The sequence below is a fragment of the Anoplopoma fimbria genome, chromosome 1, assembly GCF_027596085.1.
Source record: "Anoplopoma fimbria isolate UVic2021 breed Golden Eagle Sablefish chromosome 1, Afim_UVic_2022, whole genome shotgun sequence".
In the NCBI taxonomy this organism is placed as follows: Eukaryota; Metazoa; Chordata; class Actinopteri; order Perciformes; family Anoplopomatidae; genus Anoplopoma; species Anoplopoma fimbria.
This window is the reverse complement of record NC_072449.1, coordinates 11,765,593-11,789,482: the sequence shown is the minus strand read 5'-3', so window position 1 is coordinate 11,789,482 and position 23,890 is coordinate 11,765,593. Positions and strand designations below refer to the sequence as shown.

General features: G+C 41.7%; 1 protein-coding gene across 1 annotated transcript; it reads left to right on the top strand.

Annotated features, from left to right (window-relative positions):
• The first annotated feature begins 3,464 nt into the window (after positions 1 to 3,464).
• LOC129095408 (uncharacterized) lies at positions 3,465 to 6,242 on the top strand. Its single transcript, XM_054603836.1, has 4 exons — positions 3,465 to 4,234; positions 4,341 to 4,484; positions 4,600 to 4,855; positions 4,974 to 6,242. Exons 1-4 carry the CDS (start codon positions 3,596 to 3,598, stop codon positions 5,636 to 5,638), a joined length of 1,704 nt encoding a protein of 567 aa, XP_054459811.1. The 5' UTR covers positions 3,465 to 3,595; the 3' UTR covers positions 5,639 to 6,242.
• The last annotated feature ends 17,648 nt before the right edge of the window (positions 6,243 to 23,890 follow it).

Here is a 23,890-nt window from a genome sequence, read left to right as displayed (position 1 = left end):
CAACTGCTGAACGGTGCATATAGCTTTTTAACTAAATGTAAAAAAAATTCAATGGACGGATTTAATTGATAGACATTAATCAATGACATGAATCACTGATTCTACCTGCTCACATGTAACCATTTTCACTAATTTGTGGTTCATTATTATTCATTGTACTCTTAATCATATCTTTAATCATTCTATTCATTTTGTTTACTTTAACATTTATTCATTTACTTTTTGTTTATTTGTTAAGTTATGTAGTTTGTCCAATAAATATTTAATTTATAAAGAACTCAAACATTTGATTTGTGTGTATATGAAATAATAGGTCCCTGTACACCAGGCCTATTCAACTAGCGGCCCGCGGGCCGAATACGGCCCATCTTACTTTTTATCTGGCCCGCAAGATGTTGCCTGTAAAAAAAAAAAAAAAATTATAAAAAAAATAAAATAAATAAATATATGAATCATATTACACCGTGTATTACACACGCGGGCCGTGACTTTTACCACGAGGCCCTAGTCCCCATTAGCGTCAACAGCGAGGGTATAGGCTAGGTGCAGGAGTCTCCAACGGTTTTTACTTCCGTATTCCGGTGTGGGTTGGTACGCTTCCGGTCTCGCTGCGCTAGTGATAGAGAAGGCACTATGGCTTTATTTTATTCAAGATGTTTGCAGGATTTGCCTTCAATCTCGATCAGTGACGTTCATCGACTGGTCCAGACGGGGAGCTCTGCCCCCAGAAGCAAGAGGGAGAAGGGATTTAAAATGTATCTGTCAAGTTACATAGACAATTATGAAGGTAAGTTTAAACAACAACACTACGGTAGCCATGCTACATCGACTAGCTAGCTGTAGTTATTTACCATTTAGCAGGGTCCTCCTTCGTCTGTACAGTGTTTGAAATGTGTACGATTACTGTTTAGTAAGAGAAATTATGTTTAATAACATGAATTATGTCGAATTCCTCCAGTTTCAAACAGAGATCCAGCAGGGAGAGTCAGTGTGAGGGCAATCTGTCATAGGTCCTACAGGAAGAGTGAAAAGCCACACGACCTCAGAGTAGGGAGAAACAAAACATGTATAACCTAATGGTTCAAGTTTTGGGTTGTTAATGTGTCTCGAGCTGGTGATGTGGATGCAGTATAGAAAATAAGTCTAGTTTGCTGACATAAACCTTAACGTAGCTTTCATTGACACCCCAGAAACTGTTCCTGTTCCTTAGAGTATAAGTATATACGTTTAAGCCTATCCATGGTCGGGTACATAAGTCAGTGTTAGGTAAGTGCTGAATGTATACCCGGAATCTTGGATAGTCTTACCTGTTCAACGTTCAACTTACACTGCTCTTACTCTATTATGATTCCTGAACTCCATTTAAGAGGTAAGTGTAGCATACGTTTAGGTGTTATACGTTTAAGCCCAGGGGTGGCCAAACTTGCTCTTATATTACTCCATGCACATGTTACTCAGACATTCATTAGATAACTCTGGAGTACCATAGAGAACAGGGTTTTTCACAACTACTGTTACACTTTTAACTGGTCTTGTAATGGTCCTGGACAGTGTGTATTTTTCTGTATGGGACCTGCAAGCACAAACAGTTTGGCCATCCCTGTTTAAGCCTATCCATGGTCAGGTACATGAGCCAGTGTGAGGTAAGAGCTGATTGTGTACCCTGAATCTAGGCTGGTTCTTGTTCAATGTTGTTCTTACATTGTTACACTTCTATGTTACCTGAAAGCCAATTAAGAGATAAGTGACACCGGCTTATTTGTGTGGATGTCAAGTAGCAGTATTTGAAACGGAGCAGAACTAGATGTTTATTCCCTCTCTCTCAGTTCAGTTAGTTTAATAAACCAGAATGGTTGCACTTTTTCCATATCCACTATTGCTTGAACCGTAAGCCTGCTGTGACCTTTCTCATATCTGGTGTTCTTTTATAGTAGTGACATAATGACTTCAACGTGACATGTAAGTAATTGTGTTTTCTTTTATAGATAACTTTTGAAAACAGCTCGCCTGTTACAATTGCTGCTGCTGAATGCACATGTGTTGCTGGAAAAGTCCTGTGCAATCACAATGTTGGACTTCTTTTTCAAACGGCACATTACTCAACCCTGAGACTGAAGGCAGTTCCCCCCGTCCTTAGCTGCACAGAAACAGAGCAGAGATGGCATAAGCCACGGACTATGGTAAGCACAGGGTGGCCGCGGGGTATTAAAAAGTCTTAAAAAGTCGTAAATCAATTTTCATCAAAATAAGGCCTTAAAAAGTATTAAATTGTCTTAAATTCAGATTGCATTGGTCTTAAATATTTGTGTGCCATGTCAGTGCGAAAATGCGGGCAATCTGTTCTGCCAGGTCAAATATTTTTTTCCGGTAGCCTGTGCGCTGCGTTGTCTTTGGTTAGGTCAGAGCGTAGACTACTGCGCAGCTGTAGCCCCACCCCCCCGATTACGCCACTGGCTCCTGTTTATTGGTTTATCATCTAGCCAGGGCTCCAGCCTGTTCGTTTATAGATTTTGGCGCGATTCAGACCCCTCACTACGATATAGACACTCGACTCTGAAACATGGGTAAGTGTAAATTTAATGATAAATGGCTCGAGAAGGACGAGTATGACTGGTTAAGGTCGGTGCCTGGTAGCGCCTATGAAGCTCGGTGCACTGTGTGTAAAAAAACCTTAAAACTTGGGACAATGGGGATCGGAGCGGTGGAATCCCATGTCCAGAGCCAGAAACACAAAGCTTACTCAAAAGCACGCCTGCAGCCTACAATTACTAGCTTCTGCTCCACCGCTAGCAATGATGTAATTGACAACGCTAGTGTTGCAATAGGAAATCCACAGCCTGTTACAAGCATGCCATCTGACCGCGCAATTTGTGGCTCTACGCCAACACTGCGAGCAGAGGTGATTTGGGTGATGAGGACCGTGACAAGCCACCATTCCTGCAGGTCCAATGACGGAATTGATGACTTGTTTAAAGCGATGTTCCCAGATTCTGCCCTTGTACAGTCTTTTACATGCGGGAAAGACAAGACCAGATACGTTGCCAAATTTGGATTGGCGCCGTATATAAAAAAAGAGCTCGTCAATGAAGTTCAAAAATGCGGTGCGTTTGTTGTCATGTTCGATGAGACACTGAACCAGACAACCAAAACCAAACAAATGGACTTGCATGTGCGTTATTGGTTAAATGACCATGTCCAGTCTAGGTTCTACGGATCACAGTTCATGGGCCACGCAACTGCCCAGGACCTACTTCAGCATTTCAAAGTAAGTATGCCCTACATTTATTTATTAACTACTTTTGTATGTTATTATATAGTTAGTCTAAGCTTTACTGATTGTCAAGTTATTAACAACTATGGATATGATAATATACATTAATTAGACAAATTAAAATAAAATGAATTAAAAGAAATAAAAAACAGCCAGCTTTAGTTTTAGAAAGATAGTCTGGTGTTAACATGCCAATAAGTTTAAATAATATATACAATATGGCTATAGGGATGGCTGACTGCTTATTTTGTGAAATAGTATTTTTTTATATTTTTTTTTATCTTATCCAGTCTGACATTAATCTGAAGTAGTGGTGTGTCAGAAATGAATGTGTTAACTGTTGTATGGCTAATGTCTGTAATGTCTTTTTTCAATTTCCAGGAGTGTGTGCAGCAGCTTGACCTGAGACATTTGGTTTCTATCTCAATGGATGGACCAAATGTCAATTGGAAGTTTTTCTCAATGCTCCAACAGGAGCATGCAGATACATTTGGAGGTGCCCAGCTGATTGTGGTGGGGAGCTGTGGGCTTCACACACTCCACAATGCCTTTAAAAGTGGCTTCAGTGTCTGGCAGATGGAGAAAGTGCTCAGGGCATTGCATACACTCTTGCACAATACCCCTGCTAGAAGAGAAGATTTCTGCTCTTTGACCAAGTCATCTGTGTTTCCCCTACCATTCTGTGGGCATCGCTGGATCGAAAACCTACCCGTTGTCGACAGGGCTATCACCATATGGCCAATGATGGTGAAGTATGTGGATGCAGTGACACAGAAAAAGCTTCCAAACCCTAGAACATCCTCCTATGACACTCTTGCAGAGGCACGGAATGACCCTCTCATAATGGCCAAGCTGCACTTCTTTATGGCTGTCTCTAGGACCTTCACCACATTTCTGACTAAGTATCAGACAGATGAGCCGGTGATTCCATTCATCGGTAAAGATCTGGCTGTTCTCATGAAGGTAATGTATAACATGCATGGAGAAAGTGTATGAAATGAAAATTTTAACTCAACCCTCCAACACTTTTTTTTATTTGTATTGTTATTTGTACTGTATTTGTTCTCAGAGCCTACTGAAGAGGTTCATCAAGGCAGAGATCCTTAATGACATCACAGCACTGCAAATGGTCAAACTGGACACAACTGCCAAGGAAGCAAGGGCTGGCCTAAAGGCTGTGGACATTGGATTAGGAGCAGAAGTAGTCCTAAAGGTAAAGGCAAAGGTGTCAAATATCAAACAATGGTTAAGGTACAGGAAATCAAAACTTTATTTTTGCATAAAACTTTTAGTCAGTCTCACAGGCCCTCCTCCCCTCTTCCTGTTAGGAACTCCAGAGTAGCCCCAAGAGCAGCGTAGGTGAGCTCAGTGTGTTGGCCTTTAGAAAGGACTGCATGGACTGTTTGACCAATATTGTCAAGAAAATGCAAGACAAGAGCCCACTGAAGTACACCATTGTGAGGCAGATGGCATGTTTGGACCCAACGAGCATGTTCTCAGACCCCGACTTGTGCTATGAAAGAATGAAAGGAGTTGTTCAGAGGTTTCTGCATGATAACCAGCTGTCAGGAGGCGCCTCTGCTGGTACTTACGATTTAGAAGTCAGAATGTAAATTTTTTTGTGGTTTGTCTGTCTAAACTTTTTCATTGCATTGATTTAAAATATTTATATATTATTTTTTGTTAATCTGTTTTGCAACAGGTGATGTGATTGTCCAACAATTTGGAAATTTCTTGTCTCTGGAGGCAAAACATGAGTCATTCTCCTCTTTCCAACCCATGCGTACAAGACTGGACGTTTTCCTGCATGGACTCCTCCATCAATCCTACCCTGAACTCTGGGCATTCTGCAGGAAACTTCTGCTTCTCTCCCATGGCCAAGCAACGGTTGAGAGGGGCTTTTCTGTAAACAAGGAGGTAGAGGCCGATAACATGAAGGAGGACACAGTGGTTGCTCAGAGGATGATCTGTGACTATGTCTCTGTCTGTGGGGGGGTTCTCAAAGTACCTCTGACTAAGGAGCTTTTGGCAGCTGCAGCTTCAGCTAGGTCTCAGTATCGGCTACACCTGGACCAGGAAAAGAGAAAGCATGCGAGCAATGCTCAAAGAGAAAAGAGAAAAGGTGCAGAAGACCACCTAGAGCAGCTCAAAACGAAGAAGAAGATACTGATTGAGGTAGCAAACAGCCTGGAAAAAGATGCAGACAAGCTAGCAGAACAAGCTGAGGGTAAATCAGGCACACTCATGGCCCAGCTAATCACCAAGTCAAACATCCTCAGAAGAAGACACAAAGAAAAACTCACAGAACTCAAAGAGGTTGAGAAAGAGCTGGAAGATAAATCGGCAGAACTCAGGCATATGCCATAATGTCAAATTAGGCATTACCTCTTCCTTACCTTCTTTTTTCACTGTTTCAAGTGTTTATGTTCATTTGTGCACATGCACATTGTTATAAATGGGTTAAGTACACTCTTTTGGGAAGGCTTTCTCAAGTGCCAGGTCAGTGTTTTGTTTATTATTATTATCTTTTGATTTTGGTTGATTCAAAGGATGTCTGTCACACACACATACACACACTCACACAAGTTATATTAAGTTATATTTTGCACTTCAAAAGCACTTGAAATTGCCATTTATTTATGTAGTTATTGTATTTATTATTTTGTTCGAAAGGAACAGTATTTTTTATTTATTTACTTGATTTTATAAGCATTTGTTTATGGGACCTAAATGCTCTGAAAATAATAAATATAATTGAGGACTAATGACATTTTTGTGTTCTCTTTTCGCATTACACACATTTAGCCGATGTTCTTAAACTCAACCGGTTATTATCAGACATCAGTGTGTTTACTTGGAAAGATTACTGTATATTTCCCCTTTTGATTTGTTTTTCCATCGTAAGTTTGGTCTTAAATTTCATTAAGAAGTGGTATTAAAAAGTCTTAAAAAGTCTTAAATTTAATTTGTTTATACCTGTAGACACCATGAAGCACTTAATACCAAAGTGATAATATTATTTATTATTAATACTATTGTTGTTATTGTTCTTTGTGTACTTTTATAGGGTGTGAAACCAGGTAGAGTGAGTGACATGGTGGTCATTTCTACAAAGCTTAAACCTAGGCAGTACACAGTTGCTGATGGTGTAAGGTAATATTTACTTATCTTTCTTCTTTTAGTTTTGCTTGAGTGTATTATTCTTCCCTCACCTTTTTCCCAACTCCTAATTATGATGTTACCCTTTCTTTTCTTTCTAAGGAGTAAGCGCTACAAAGCAGTGCTGGGGGACTTGCCGGACCCAGATGTCCTGAAAGTTGCTGAGGCTTACCAAGACTTCACAGCAGACATTGCTCCACTGATAACCACCATGGCAATAACCGAGGATGTTCCCCTTGTTCAGTCAGCATTTGGACCAGTCCAGGAAGGTAGCCCCATCTCTTACCAGCATCCAGTACCAATTAGTCGGGTAATAGTCTGCCACCCAGACAGCCCCCCTCCACCACCTCTGCCATTAGAAGGCTATAGGCTGGATCCCTCCACCTGTAATTTTGTGTGCACTCATGAACAGCATCTCCAGTTAATGTCACTTGCCATTACCTTGGATATGGCAAGGAAGATAGAGATGGCTACAAGGGACCAGAGCAACAGTGTGGAGTGGCACCAAGTCAGGAAGCCGAGGCTCACTTCCTCTCGATTTAGGGAGGTGTGCCATGTGAGAGGGGACAGTTCTTCTCAGAACCTAGCAGAGAGAATATGGAAAGGTGGGGTTCAGACAGCGCTAATGAAAAGGGGGCTGGCATTGGAGCCTGTGGCCATCCAAGAATACACCAGGACGAAAAATGTAAACTACTGGCCATGTGGCTTTGTCATACACCCAGATGCTCCTTGGCTAGGATCCTCTCCAGATGGTCTTGTATTTGATCCAACTGAGAGCCCACCATTTGGACTGATAGAAATCAAGTGCCCTAATTCCAGAAGCTATGTGGACTGCAAGTACCTAAAGATGCAGAGTGGCACATTAAAATTAAAGCCCAGCCACAGCTACTACTGGCAAGTCCAGGGGCAGTTATTACTCACCGGGATGCAATGGTGTGATTTTATTGTTCTGGCTGAGGAGGACATTCTTGTGCAGCGCATCTACAGGGATGCTGCGGTGGCAGGGGTTATAAGGGAGAAGGGGGATTATTTCTTTTTTCACTTTTACCTCGGTAAAAACAGTGGTTGACTCTTTCCCCTTTTTCCATCCACTTTGCTTTTCGATTTATAGTATAAAATGTTAGTTCTCTCATATATTAGTTGTTCATACTCTTGGTTTTTGTTCGTTCGTCTAGTATATTCTGGGCATCGTCTTGTTTCCCCAGAATGTTGTAAATATTTCAATATTATATTTGCTTGATTAAATTTTGCCTTCTCCATGTATATCTTTGTAGCTTGGAATTTTTTATCCTCCATATAATCGACCAAATCTTTCTCATCCATTACTGTTCTAATCTTTATGTGCTCGTGGGTGATACGAGATGTCAATGATTGTGTGTGTTTGTTTATTTCTCACCTGCATTATTTCCTTATTAAATTATACATTTTCTTATGTCATTTCCAGTGTGTTTTAATTTATGTTTTAAGTTTGCAAGTTTAGTGTAATTATACACTAATGACTGCGTCAGTACTGCACCTAACCAACACATAGTAAAGTTTTCTGATGACACTGTCATTCTCAGTCTTCTCACTAAAAACACAGACATCAGTGTTCACAAAGCTGCTGTGGACACGTTTGTTAATTGGTGTGACTCACACCAACTTCATATCAACACAAAAAAGACATTAGAAATGTTGGTGGATCCCAGATCAGTTGGTGACAAAAGCACTGTGACCATACATGGTTCTGGCATTGCACAGGTGTCCTCCTTCAAGTACCTAGGGGTACATATCGACTGTGACTTGAGCTGGCGCACACATGTGGCAGATGTGTGTGCCAGAACTCACCAACGCCTCCATTTCATGCGCAGACTTAGGGTTTTTGGGGTCAGTAAAAATATCATGATCATATTCTACAGGGCAACAATTGAGTCCATTCTCCGATACGGTATTACCAGCTGGTTTGGGAACCTAACTGTCAAGTCAAAAACACAGATTTTCAACCTAGTTAAGACAGTAGGCAAAATCATTGGAACACCAGTACCTCTCAACCCACAGGAGCTCTTTGAACAAACTACAATAAGACAGGCTCAGACTATCCTATCTGACAGCTCCCATCCTCTGCACTCTGAATATACACTGTTAAACTCAGGTAGGAGGTATAGGGTTTCTCTGTGCAAACACAACAGGTACAAACACTCATTCATCCCTCTCTCAGTCAAGCTCATCAATGAAAAACGGTGAAAATGACTGTATGACAACATGTGAGAAGCAATGTCTTTTTGACAGTGGAATGTATGTTATGAGATGGAGTAATGTATAGGTAGCTAGGACTATATGGGGAGTGGGGGGAGGGATAACTGTATGCACAGGGAACAAGATCTGGTAGATGAGTATGCAAGAATGAATGAATGAGACCAGAATTAATGTTGATCGTATGCCTGGTTGGATTGCTATTGCTATTGTTGCACAGGTATGGATGTATGAATGGAGGAGCAGTTTTGGTCAGGATGAATGCTGAGTGTATGGTGTGATTGCTATTTGCACAGGAGTGTGGGAATTTACAGATTGCTATTTTTGCACATGAATGCTTGTTTGCACAATACTATGTACAACAGTTTTTGAGCCTGTTTGTCCAATAGTTTTTACTGATCGTTTTCGTATCTGTGATTTGCCAATACTATGTACAACAATTTTGTACTTGCCCATGTGATGAACTGATTGTATGTTGTATGTTGTATGTTGTTTCATACTGATGTGATGCAGCTATTGCCCAGATCCAAACAAATTTCTCCCCTGGGAGACACAATAAATTGACTTGACTTGACTTGAAGTCAGTAAAACCCAAAATGTAGTGTAAAGACCACAATGACAATTTGTTAAGGGTCAAGACACATCTTTAATTTACTGTTGACTTGCCCACGCCTTTACTAGCGGCCCATTCTGGTAATTGACCAGGAAGCAGGCCACACTGAACAACTCCTCAATGTTCCCACATACAGAGAGAGGTATTTCCTTATCAAAGAGTTTGTTTTCTTTAATCCTCCTTATGCACCTCTCCACATGCACTCTTAGACGTGCAATTGACTGCGTCTGCCTGACATCCTCTCTACTCATTTGCTTTTTGCGAGAGAGAAAAGCAGGTCGGTACACCTTACACCCAGCAAGGTTGTCAACCAAGAAGCCTTTGTCCACCATGATTGCCATGTCTGGCTGCAGCAGCTTCGCAATTCCAGAACGTTTGAAGATCTCCCGATCACTCATGGATCCCGCATACAGCCCTGACACAAACGTAATGGCACCATGGGGAGCCATGCCAATCATTGCCTTGAATGTTGTGTGTGACTTGTAGCTGGAAAACACTTCACTCTGCAGGAGAAGAGAAGAGGGCGTTTGGCAGGAGATCTCTGTGCAATCAAGCACCACCTGTGTGTCAGCAAACGCAGAAAACTCAGGTGGTAGGTGAGCTCTGACAACTTCAGATGGGATCCACAGACGCTGGCTTCCCAGCAGGAAGTACAGGAAGTGTGTCCAAGTGGACACAATCCGACTGGCAGTGCTGCGGTGGATACTGAACCTCTCTGCAAGGTCCCTGAGATGTAAACCGGCTGACAGATGCATCAGGAAGAGCAGCAGCTCGTCAATAGGTGGAAGTTTCTGTTGAAAAAAAATAAAAGTTTTTGTAACCTTGCAGACTAACATTTTAATTACTTATTGTTATTATTAAAGAGTTTAATCAGAAGACTATTATAGAATTACAATTTTAGTGTTACATAGGCTACAACTCTTCTAGCCTACATACCGTTGTTTGGTGAGAGACTGTGTTGCTGCTGCTGGCAGATGCCGTCGTTTTGGCGCTGGTAATCCTCACCATCTTGCTGTTCACGGCAGGCTCCACCAATCTCCAAAATGCCATGAAATGCGAGTGGGACGCAAACCTGGTGTAGAAACGAATGTCCGCGTCCGATCCTACCAGACGCTCTATCCCAAAACGCTGCCGTAGCTGTAGCACCTCGACCTGGTGTTGCAACTCTCTTATTTGAAGACGCAAGGCTTCGTTCTCCTCAGTCAACACACTTGCCCTCTCCCCTGTTTCTGGAATCACACAGTAATCGTGATCAGGTGCCACTGTCACAACTTCCATCTCGGAGTCAGATCCTGAATCCGGGATATCCATGTCTGGCCGCGGACGCCGATCCCAAACACTGGGTCTGGGTACAGGTCGTTCATACCCATTCCATTCAAAGAGAACAGGAAACGTTCCCTTCTGTAACCTTCTCAATCCACTTGCAGTCACAATGATATCTGTTGCATTAAAATGCCTACTACAGACCCGGGTGTTTTTGGTAGGGTTGAAGTCATCTCTCCGGATCGTTCTCATCCACTCAGCCCTCAGCGCGGAGTCAACAGGGAATGAATGGAAGCTAATTTCCTTATTGAATTTGGATGAGTTTGAACACTCTGGCACACAACAACATAGCGCTGAATTTCTAACCTTTTGATAGGCAAGTCGCCGTTCTTTAACTCGAAACACACTCATACTGCTCTTCAAAACAAACTTGCCGGGGTTTTGACGCTCTAGCTGTCAAACGCTGGACCGGAAGCGTACCAACCCACACCGGAATACGGAAGTAAAAACCGTTGGAGACTCCTGCACCTAGCCTATTCTCTCAGGATTTTGAAGAGAATCTTTTTTTTTTTTTTACCCAGAGACAGCGCAGGGAAATTATCTGATTGGATAAGGGCTCTAATACATATATTGTCGCGCTGGAGGCAACGCAACTGAAGGAAAAACAAATAAATACGTATTTAGACTTATGTGAACACACTTATTAAAATAGATAGAATGAATGAAAAAAATATATATATTAAAAGGTATAAATTATATATTTAATAGAAATAATGTATTGTTCTGAAAGAATTATATAAAGAATTATACGGCAACAGGATTACATCCGCTCTGTCTGCACCTGCCAACGGCTCAGTCAAGGTCACATTGCATTTTATGCTTGCAGACCACGGAGAAACTCACTGTAGCTAGGCTAACAACAGCTCCAAGATGTCTCTTTCTAAGCCAAAAAAAAGGAAGGTTGATGGTGAAAATCGCCAATTCAATAGCGAATGGACTGAAAAATATTTATTTACTTTGCCATCCGCCGCAAGTAGTAAACCGATGTGTTTAGTGTGCAACGAAGCCATTTCCGTGATTAAGGAATACAATGTGAAGAGGCACTACCACTCAAATCACGGCTCGTTTGCTTCCAGTTATCCCGCGGGCTCGGAGGAACGGAGAAAGAAATTACAGGTGCTGCAAGCCCATGAACCACCAGCGGTTTTCCTTTTTGGCCCACTTGTTAAGGAGGTTGAATAGCCCTGCTGTACACCATGAGAAGAAACCCGTAGTAACCTTGAGATTAGGATTTAAATGATTAATATCACAATTTAAAATTTTCCCTATTTCTCCAAAATTGTGTGGTGCCCTAAATTAATTGGTATGTTAAATTCTGTTAGTCAACCTAATGGTCTTATGGCGTGCACTTAGCAAGAGAAAAGAAGAAGGAAAAAGTAGACAGGAACACTGAAGTCCAACAGAAAACAATGCTGGAAGACATGGAGTTCAACTCCAGTGAGGTCGAACGTCCAATCAACTTCTACCTCAGTTTACTGGAGGAGCAATTCAGGTGTGAACTGAAGGACAGCGAGGCAAGGCTCACCCAGAGCAAATCTGAGGGAAAAGTCCTCCTGGAGATCCAAGACTACCTGCTGGCCAATTTCCTTGATCAGATCCAAGAAAGGCAGGAGAACAACAGTTGGAGCGATGAGGGAGACCACCTGAACTCCCTGCTGGGAAAGATCTGCCCGATGCTGCGAAAAGCTCAGGGAGATCTTGAGCACCACACCTCCAAAATCGAGGACCTGCAAGTCCAATTGGAGCAGATGAAGGCGAAGAAAGAAGCCCATCAAAAAGAGGTGGATGCATTGAAGTCAGAGCTCCATGCTGAAAATACTCTGGTGCAGTGGTCATTTGTTAAATGTAAGCATCATTCTTTTATACAAATTTATGGTTTTATAGATAGTAACATATTTTGATATTAATGAATTATTACTTTTTAAACCTGTTTCCAGTGTGATGGAAAAAATCTATCTCCTAATGTCCCGAGATGAGTCTCAATGAGCATTGAAATACATTTCAGATGAGATAGAGATCAAATGAGACGGAGTCCTTATCAGTATTGAGGAAGAAATTAATTACACAGAGCATCTCCTACACAGAGTGTAACTGGTGTTGTGTAAACCAAAAGCTTGTAAACTGTATAAAGTTCACGAAGTATGTTACACTAGAACTGCTACTGGCTGCTATAGTGTCCCCGATCATTACAGTGTCTGTGAATCATCAGGATACTAGTAACTTAACACACTGTTCAGCTGGTTGCTACAGCCAGTGTTATTACTTAAACTTTTTAATTTAAATAAGCCTGAGACAGCATTGAAACTTAAACAAGTATTCACGTTGGGGAAGAATAAAAAATACGTAAATCTTTACTAATAATTAATCCTCCACTCTGATCTACAACCTCCTCTAAGCACACCCATGAATCTCTCTATCCTTGCTCGACCACTCTCTCACCTTGTTAATTGTTGTATAGCCAAGAAACCTTCACACGGAATTTGTCTCTGTGAATGGCCTCATTAACACGAACACAGTGCAAAAATGATATAATTAGGTTATTTCAGCTCGTGTCTCTTTCAAGGAAGCCAAGCTTCCCTGTACCGGCCTGAGCAAGTTAGTGACTGGCGCTAACGAATCAAAGCTAACGTTACACAACCAAGGCAAGGAAGAACTGTTTTTTTTAAATTCCATACAGCTTGACCATTTGTTCTTCACATGGTGCTTTCAGGGCGGTCAATCATCATCTTCACACTCAACAGAGCAGCAACTCAGACAAACACACCCATGTGGAGCACAGAGCAGACGGAGGCTGCGTAGCTGCATTGCAGGACAGTTTCACAAAAGGCAACAAGGAAAAAAACTCTTCCCAACATACGACCTACTACTGTCGTTATTTAACTGGCATCATATAAGAAGTCATGTCCACGCAGACTCTCTCTGTATTACCTGATGTTACTAAATTTCTCCAGCCTGTGGACCTACATTCAAAGCTAGCTGATAGCAGCACAGCATGCTAACGTTAACGGGCAAACAGTCTGCTAAATGCACAATAACTAAAATAACGTAAAAATAGCAAAACTTCCAAGTTTGAAGCTGGCCACAAACCAAACTCTTCCGACTGAGCTCCAGCTGCTCTCTCAATAGCTTTTTTTTGAGGGGCCTGCCGAAGTAGCCGGTATGCAAATGTGTTAGATTAGGAGTCATAATGTTAATGAAGTGAAGGCAAGAATCCAATCGAGCCATTTCAGGCAGTTTAGGAGCTGCGCTTCTGAGGGGGAGAGTAACCCCCTTGGGCGTGGACTTCAGGCTTTACAACTCCACGGACCTTTCACATGTACAAAAATATATATAACACACTAGAGGGAAGGGAAAAAGAGGAAAGCATAATAGTACCTCTCTATATGTGTGTGTGCCCCCCCATCCTGAAAGAGCCCCTATTATGCAAAATACACCGTTTCATGGCCTTTAAACTACGGTGACCAGACGTCCCCGATTTCCGGGGACAGTCCCCATTTTCGGTGATCTGTCCCCGGTCAAAGCTGTCCCCGGAAATGTCCCCGATTTTGACACTGAATGGGGGAAAAATGCGCGCAGACTCAAACACCAGTTATTACGGTAGTCATTTAACGCATCACTAGAGAAGACGTCGTATGACGTACAGACGTTATCAGGACGTACGACCAGACGCAGCAGCGTCAACAACAACAATCTAGAGGCGGCAAAAAGGAAAAAGAACCCTTACTTTCTGTATTAAAGTGCAAAGTGCATACATAGACAAACACCAACAGACAACAACTCGCATGGAGGAAGACATTTTAGTCTTATTAATGATTTAAATTCACCATGAGCAAGGATTCTACCTTTTTTCTGAAACAATGATAGATGTCTATGCTCTTAATATCCAAAGGTAATTTATTCCAGTTCACCACTCCACTATATTTGAGAGTACACTTACCAATGTTTGTTTTGAACTTAGGCAAGTACAAGTCAGCATTACTAGCTCTGGTGTGGTAAGCCTGGGCATCCCTACTCCTTATGAAGTGATTTTTAAGGTATGCCGGTGACTTCTGATTGCAAACATTATGGACCACCCTGAGCTGGAGCTGAACTGCCCTAGCCTCCAAGGGGAGCCAGCCCATCTGTTGGAACTGGAGCTTCCAACATATGGTAATTATTATTAATTATTATTAATTACATCTTGATGATATTTACTAGCTACTGGTCTGGCAGCTGTCTTTCCACATGACACTTAACTTTGGAAGAGAGATGTTTTTTCTCATGTATTATTCTATATTTGTGTTTTTGACACTGCTGTGCACTACTGATACATGATATTTGTGGGTGCTGATATTTTGATTTATTAATCTTTTGCAGGGGCTCCACCAGGGATGTTGGGCCCAATGAAAATATATCACACTGGGTCCCACCATCACACACAGGCAACGCCAACCATGTGCTGTTTCTGTAACCACACCTCTACCTGTGAAGGCTTCAATTATCTTATAGTCCGATACTAACTTTGTAATATCTACTGACACTGAGCTGTGATAATATAACACTGTGAAGACATGCAGGAAACATTCTGCATACTGATATAAATTAGATTTTCTGTTAAAATCCATTAATGATGTTTTTTTATTAACATAACTAATGTTCTAATATTTTTTTCAGGGCCCCTGTCATTCACGGGCCCTCAGAATTGTCCTAACTTTTCGCCCCCTAATGGCGCCTCTGACCTTTTGTGTAATAAAAGCTGGTTAAAATACATGAAAAAGTACTTGTCCCCATTTTTTATTTCATAATGATAATATGTAAAGATTTTTCACCGCCGCATTGAAAATGTCCCCGATTTTCATTTCAGAAATCTGGTCACCTTACTTTAAACATACATATATTTCACTAGTGTATCAACATACCCCCAGAACAGAACACCCTCTCTTTCCCTGCTGCTTGATCTATCTGAAAACCCGTGACCCGTCATGTCGAGAAGACGCTGTGTTCTGCTCTGAGAAGGGAAATGTTCTTTGTATAAGGACGATCCCCTGAACGACAAGTGACAGCTTCCAGAACCGGACACGGGCTGGATTTTCTTAATGCCTACAGCTTAAAGAACATGCAATTCCCACTTTGTTGGGTCAATCTGGCCATTTAGGATCACAACCTGTAAGTATTACTTGTGGATTTGTAATGTTTAAAACAACCAAGGTAGCTAACGTTACTAGCCGGGATTCAAGTGCAGAGCTTGAAACTGCACACAGTGATCCGCTGTAGTCTCAGCTAAGTTGGAAGCTAATGTTACTGTGTTCAAATGGCTCTGCTAGTCAGCTTTAGCCTGTGTAGAATATGATGATTGAATATTGCAATTGTGAATAAAGTTCCAAGTGAGGACTTGGGTTAGAGTGATTACAAGCTGTAGTGTTACAGCCGCTATCCACTTTGGTTAGACTTTCTAGTGACAGCCAGGGCTGTATGTGTGTAATACAAGGATATTAGTGATGTAAGGGACCACAGTTGATCTGCATAAAAGGATATTTTATTTGCATCACCATCGATTTGGAAACCTCTAAAGTGGCCCTATCATGCTTTTCCACTTTCCCCCTCTCCTTTAGTGTGTTATATATATTTTTGTAGATGTAAAAGGTCCTTAGAGTGTAAAACCTGAAGTCCACGCCTAAAAGGAGTTACCCTCCCCCTCAGAAACACTGCTCCTGAGCTGCCTAAAATGTCTCAAATTAAATCTCTCCTTCACTTCCGTAACTTTATGACGTTACGGAAATAATTTGCATGAACCTCCGTTAGTTTTCCCGCCCTCAAACAAAGCTAGAGAGAGACGGAGCTGGAGCTCCGTAGGAATAGTTTGTTTAGCTGCTGTCATGTCGAGAAGACACTGTTCTGCTCTGAGAAAGTAAATGTTCTTTTTATGAACCCCAAAAGGAAGATGACTTGAATAATAAGTGGCTAAACTTAATTTTTTTATGCATTTTACCGAGGGCAACTTTCAAAACTGGACACAGATTTTTGAAACGCTTACTGCTGAAAGATGATGGCAGTTCAGGATCACAACCTGGAAGTAGATTTATTATTTGTGGATGATTAACGGAATTGTTTCCTAATCCAGTCCTTTGCTAACATTCCAGTAAAAACGCACTTAAAATACTGACATAAATGATTGTGTAATCTTTTCAGCTGATTTAATGGTGTTAAACTAAAGTTCAACTTCTTACCTTTCCAACTATATATCGTTTTAATTATTTCTCCTTCAACCCGTGCTCCTCCAGGGTGGTGGTGAGGAGCCTAAAGTACTCCTCAATTGGCCCCCTCTTGGCGCAGGATGCCTGATCCCTGAAATTGATCCACCACGTCTGGCCGAGCACCGTTTTTTGGTGCTCTGGATGGCGGTGGTTGTATATGGCCAGAGCGTGGGCCAGGACCTGAGGCTTCGTCAGTGGAAACCCATGACTGGCAGAATACAGAAGGTACTCCACCAGGGAATCTTCATCTGCAGGGGTGAGGAGAGTCCTCTGACCATAAACAGAGTCTATGGCCACCTTTCCACTGACTCGGTCACTCAGGCTGGACGTCGGGACTGCTGGGCTGCCTGCCGTTGATTAATAAGCCTGCCTGCTTCCACCTCCTGTAGGGCCTGTGCCATGGCCTCCTGGGTCCACTTCCTCGTCTTCCTCTCCCTCTTCCTAATTTGCCTGATGTTGGGCATCTGCAAATATACATACATTTTTCTTCATAAATTTTATTCTAAATTTGTTATAAAGCCACATTTCATGTCTTAATAAGGTTGATGAATTCTATAAATTGCCCGATGATGAGACACATGCATATTTACCACATACATAGACATAAATATAATTACCTAAGCTTTACAATTTATATATCTATATCTTCTTTTTTGATATCTTGATCCTCCTGTAAAGGAAAAAAACTCACACAGACACACGTTACCTACCTTTCTTACTTGAATAATTTCTTTCTTTCCTAGTTCTTATCTCTTGCTGACTCTCTGGTTCTCTCTCACTCAGTCTGTTCTTTATCTTTTCAGTCAGGAACATAAACCCAACAATATTATATACAACATGTTGGTTAACCTTATATATACGTAGCCTAGCACTGTATTTTATCTACATAAAAAATATTTCTAATCATAAGAGACTTTCATCACTTGTACAGACTTCTTTCACTCTCAAACACACACAAACACACCAACATTATTGCATAATTTATTAAATCATTATGCATGGATATACTTGATGGCTTATGAAAAGCAAGAAAAACATTTTTATTTTATTAATGTCTGCCGTCAGAGCTACAATCAAACAAACAGCTGCTTCCTTTTACTTGCGCTACGATTCTTGTTCGTTTTTCCCGCGGCAACAACTTTTTCTTTCTGACGTCCAACATTTCTGCCTACCTCCACTAAACAACAGATTATGTCACACATTATTCTACATTTTCATTGGCTAGACAAAGTAGTGTCAAGCTAGCTACAAAAAGCACTCATAAGCTACCGGATATTAGCAGTACGACGGAAATAGAGAGAAACTCTTCAGAGTAAAATATCGTCGCGGAAGTCAAGTGTTCTTACAGTGAACGATGATGCTCATGTACCCCGCTGACAACAGCCTTATCTCGGCCAGGCCTCTCGAAATGTGCCGCTGGCTCTGGTGTCTCTGTAGTGGTTAAACATGAGATATAACTCGTTTGGGGGATATCTAATCTTTGCTCTCTGAGTTTACATCTATTATTAGTTCCCGTGCAAATTGGTTTCATCACTTTACATATATACATACATATATTTTTCAACTTTAACTTTGCACCAACTTAGAGCCCTGCCTTTGTACTTTTGACCGATTTCTTTGCAATATTTTATCCAAGGGACAACTGAGGAAACCCGGGCCCTCATTGCCTCTTCACTGGCAGGAGGAATTCCTCCAAAAATGGATGGGAGTGAGTATTTATTTGAGTGCTTGTATCATTGCCTGTATGACAGGGTCAGGGATGGAGCCAGATTTGTGCTGTCTCCATCCATAATGATTCATATCTTATTGAAGAGGCAGTGTGTCACTCTGTGTCACTCTTTGTTTATGTTTTTTCCAGTGACTTTGTTACCACTTCTGGCCTGGCAATAACAGCCAAACAGGCCGAAAAGAAGTGGAACAACCTTAAGGATAAATACAAGGTAAGCTGCCTGTTGCTCTGCTTTGTATTACTGAGAGAGCCTTCAGTTTCACAGTGTAGTGATTAATACCCTATTTTCAGGACCTTAGGGATCCCCCCACAGGCAAAGGGGTAGAGGCCGGTGGTGTGACTGCTGCCACCTGGCGCGGTCACACCAACGGCCTCTACCTCTTCTGCAGAGGAAGCAGGCCAGCCTCCAACAAAGAGGCCCAGGAACAACCTCCTGGAGTTCTTGAGAGAGCAGGCAGAGAAGGAAGAGGAGAGGGAGAGAAAGGCCGTAGAGAGAGAGGAGAAGAGTGAAAGGGAGGCAGCAGCTAGAGCAGAGCGTTATCTTAATCTGTTCGAGAATCTTGTGAATAAGTTTTGATTTAAATGTGTTATTGTAATTGTAAATAAATATTGTTCAGTTTCAACCCAGGCAATTCATTCTTGAAGGCAATAGTGTATTGTATATATTTACAACAAAAGGAAAAGAATCACAAGGTCCTATATTTAAAAGTTATATACAATTATTTACAGCCATGCAGTGAAATTTAAATTAGCCAGAACAAGAAAAAGAACATATACAACATATAAACTACCCACAAACAAGTCGTTTTCCCCAGAAGAAACTAAATCGATTCGATCATGAACAAATAATGGATTATTCTGACCCACCCCTAATATCCATCCATCCATCCATCCATCCATCCTCTAGTGAGCATGACTACATCTGGAGAGGTTTACTGTCTAGATGTAGTCATGTTCACCCAGACATGCAGGCAGTTCTCCAGGAGCAGAAAGCTGGGCAGCAAGCCTTCCTCGGACACCGTTCCCCGACAGCTCCCTCTGAACGACTTCTGCAACATCCTCGCTGTCATCTGGTCCCTCCTCCTCCTCCTCCTCCTCCTCCAGGATATCACCTGCTGCCACACACATGTTGTGGAGGATGCAGCAGGCACCAATAACCTTCGGGGCGAACAGAGGCCGGATCTCCAGGGCCCTCAGGAAGATGGAGCGCCAGCGCGTTTTCAGGATGCCAAAGGTGCGCTCATTAATGTTCCTTGCCTTTGCATGGTGCCTGTTGTACCGGGCTTCAACTTGGCCTGTTAATAAAATTCACATAGAAAATGTATGCTGTGTTTCAAAGTCACCAAAGTAAAAATTTGCTGTGTGTGTGTGTGTAAGTGTTCTTACTTGCTACAGGCTGGCGGTATGGTGTCATGATGGCAACAGGACGCTGCAGGCACGGGTATCCTCCATCTCCTAATAGTATGTACCCAGCTGGTGGATACAGGGCCTGCTTGTACATCGGAGATCTTCTAAGTACGAGTGCGTCATGTACAGATCCCGTTTTCTGTTTATGTAGCATTTCTTCTGTGGCTCTGCAGGAGGAAGAATCCTGATGTGGCACCCGTCGATGGCACCGGCAGCACAGCGGAATGCCTCATGGCCAGCAAGGCGAACAAAGCCAGCCCCCACCTCCTCCATCTCCTCTGGTTTGGGGAAATGAATTACTCTGTGGAGGATGGTCATCATTTCCTCCACGACGTTGTGGACGGTCCTGCAAACGGTGGCTAGTGGCATGGCAAAGATGTCTGCAGTTACCCTGTAGGAAGCTCCACAGGCAAGCCAGTACACCGTGACCAGCACCTCCATTTCATGGCTCCATCCATGGGCTTTTTGCCGGGGCAGCATCTGGACCAGCATGTTGATGCTGCTCCTGGATAGTCTGAGGGCTGGTTTCAAGTCAGCTCCAGAAAAGAACATGGCGAGGATAGGCACATGGTCATGCACTTGTGCATACCTTTGTAATGGACTTTGGTCCTGTAAAAAAAAAAAAAAATATATATATTTTTGGAATTTCTTTACATTGTTTATTAATTGTTATTTTTATCATGTATTATATTTATTGTTTATTTATGTTTTTACTATTTGATATTTATTAAACTGATGTGCATGGCACAGATGAAGTACAGGAAGGCTACTTTTGCATTGATGTATTGTGATGTTTGTTCACCTAACTGTACAAGGCCTGTCAGACTGAGTATCAGCCTCTTTATGATGAGTACCAAGAAGACAAATGGCAGGTATGTATGTGGAATGTATGCTAATCCATTCCAATATTAAACTAAAGTATCAAACCTCCCCTAAACTTGCCAGTTTATCAGGTAGGCCTAGATCAGTGGTTCTCAACCTTTTTTCAGTGATGTACCCCCTGTGAAATATTTTTTCAGCCATGTACCCCCTAACCAGCGCAAAGCATTTTTGGTTGAAAAAAATATTTAATACACAGTGCTCTGCCATCAGTGTCTGATTTATTAAACTGTCAACACTGAAGATTGCATTGTTGCATTGAATTCAGTTTATGAACTTACACTTATATTTTATTTAATATTTATTAAATAACTATTTTTAAAGGATTTTTGAATGGATGCTAATTTTAAATATATATTTTTTTAAATCTCACGTACCCCCTGGAGTGCCTTCACGTACCCCCATTTGAGAACCACTGGCCTAGATAAAGCTAGTTAAAGCTAATGTAGTCAAATATAACAGCCCTGTATATACATGTTAACTTCAGCAAGGTTATGATGTTGCTTTTTTTTAATGTAAATAGTTTTTCAGAGGTGTTGGTCCATCCCATGTATATGAAGGGTAGACTAAATATTAGAAACACCTCTCAGTATAACGTTACAGTTCAACAGCACCACAAACCAAGCTGACACAAAAAATAAATCACCACCTCTAAAACATTAAATAAAGACATTATACAATATTAAACTGCATGAGTTTTTAACCTAGGTATGCCAAGTAAACTGTCAAGTCTACATATGAATGATAGTAGACAGGTTAAAAAGCATAGGATGATTATACAAACGTACAAAGCTAGAGAGACAGGCTAATATCGCCTTTGATCAAGGTGGAGAAGAGCTTTTCGCACAAGTATGTGCTCCCAAAAAGGCACATGGTCCGCTTGAACATTCGGGAAAGCTCAGGGAAGCTGGGGGTCAATTCTCTCAAAAATTGCCCAAGCTTGTCTGCTTTTCCACTCACCTCCCTGAACTTGGCTTTGAGGTCAGAGTTGCACTGCAGGTCAATGAGCTCCATTTGAAGCACAGGAGGGGCATCTTGCACATCAAAGGAGAAGGGGTCCGCAAAAATTTGAAATGTGGCTCTGTGCGTCTTGAAGTCTGCAAATCTGTGATCAAATTCCTCCTGTAGCTTCAAAATGGCATCAACATACTTCTCACCACTGAATGGTGTGCCTGCATCCACGAGTGCCTTGCATGCTGGGAAATGGCAAAGGTTTGTCTGAGAGAGCTGGGCTTTCCATAACACAAGTTTTGTGGAGAATGCTCTCACGTTGTCATAAGCAGCACTGACGAGTTGCCCCTGGCCTTGTAACTTCTTGTTCAGTACATTAAGCTCATGTGTGATATCAACAAGAAAAGCTAAGTCCATGAGCCATTTGGGATCACTTAGCACAGGAACAGCCACCCCATCCTTCTCCATGAAGGCTTTCACTTCTGCTCTCAACTTCAATAAGTCCAAGTACAGGTCCAGACTTACTGATGATCATCTTCAAGCCATACTGAGGGTCTCAACTGCTTCCTCCCTCAAGACAAATGTGGCTCAGCTATGCGAGAGGAAGCGCTGCCAGGTCTCTAGCAGCAAGGAGTAGGCAAGAGAAGCCATGTTCAGAAGAACAGTTCATGTTCTTCAATGTTCCATTCATGTTCAGGACAATTCATGTTCAGAAGAACCCATTGAGGTTAAAGAACTGTTAATAAAGACGTTTAAATCTGAATACAGCAGATATAGAAGACTGAAGAAACCACACATAGTTGCTGACTAGAGAAATCTAATTATTATTATTTTATTTATTTATTACTGATTTATTTACTTATTAATTCTTAATTTGTTTATTTATTTTTTCATCTTATTTTGTGTTAAAAAAATAAAAATAAAGACATTTGAGAAGATTGGAATTTTTTTAACAAAGCTTTTCTTGTGGAATACCCTATGCGGCTCAGCCTCACCCAGACTCTGCCTCCAGCGGCCCCCAAGTAAATCATGCCTGTGAAATACTGGGAGAATTTAGTCTGGTCAGATGAGACCAAAATTGAACTCTTTGGATGCCATAATACACACCATGTTTGGAGGTCAAATGGCACTGCACATCACCCCAAAAACACCATACCAACAGTGAAGTTTGGAGGTGGGAACATCATGGTGTGGGGCTGTTTTCCAGCATACAGCACTGGCAAACTTCATATAATTGAAGGAGGGATGAGTGGAAAAATGTACCGAGACATTCTTGATAAAAATCTGCTGCCATCTACCAGGATGATGAAGATGAAACGAGGGGTGGACATTTCAGCAAGACAATGATCCCAAACACAGCCAAGGAAACTCTCAATTGGTTTCAGAGAAAGAAAATAAAGCTGCTAGAATGGTCAGCCAATCACCTGACTTGAATCCAATAGAAAATCTATGGAAAGAACTAAAGATCAGAGTTTATAGAAGAGGCCCACGGAACCTTCAAGAGTTGAAGACTGTTTGTGTGGAAGAATGGGCCAAAATCACACCAGAGCAACGCATGCGACTAGTTTCTCCATACACTGCAAAATTGTCAGTGTCAAATTAACACCCACAGTGTTAATTTTAACACCGGCAAAGTGTCTATATGCATCCACTCTCTCTAGTGTTAAATTAACATTTTAGAAAGTGTTAGATAATTAACACCCAATTTTAGTTGATTTAACACTCTATATTGTTATAAATCAACACTACACCAACACTATATGGTGTTGTATTCACACTACACTGGTGTTGGTGTTAAAATAAAATGTTAAAAAAGAACACTGCTTTCTTCAACACCAACACCAGTGTAGTGTGAAGACAACAAAACTCAGTGTTAAAAATTACTAATAGTTAACACTACTAGGTGTAAATACCAATGACACTATCGGGTGTCAAATTTCCCAATGCCCCACTAGGGGGCCTACTGGTTAGCACTTCGGACTTGTAACCGGAGGGTTGCCGGTTCGAACCCCGACCAGTAGGCACGGCTGAAGTGCCCTTGAGCAAGGCACATAACCCCTCACTGCTCCCCGAGCGCTGCTGTTGTTGCAGGC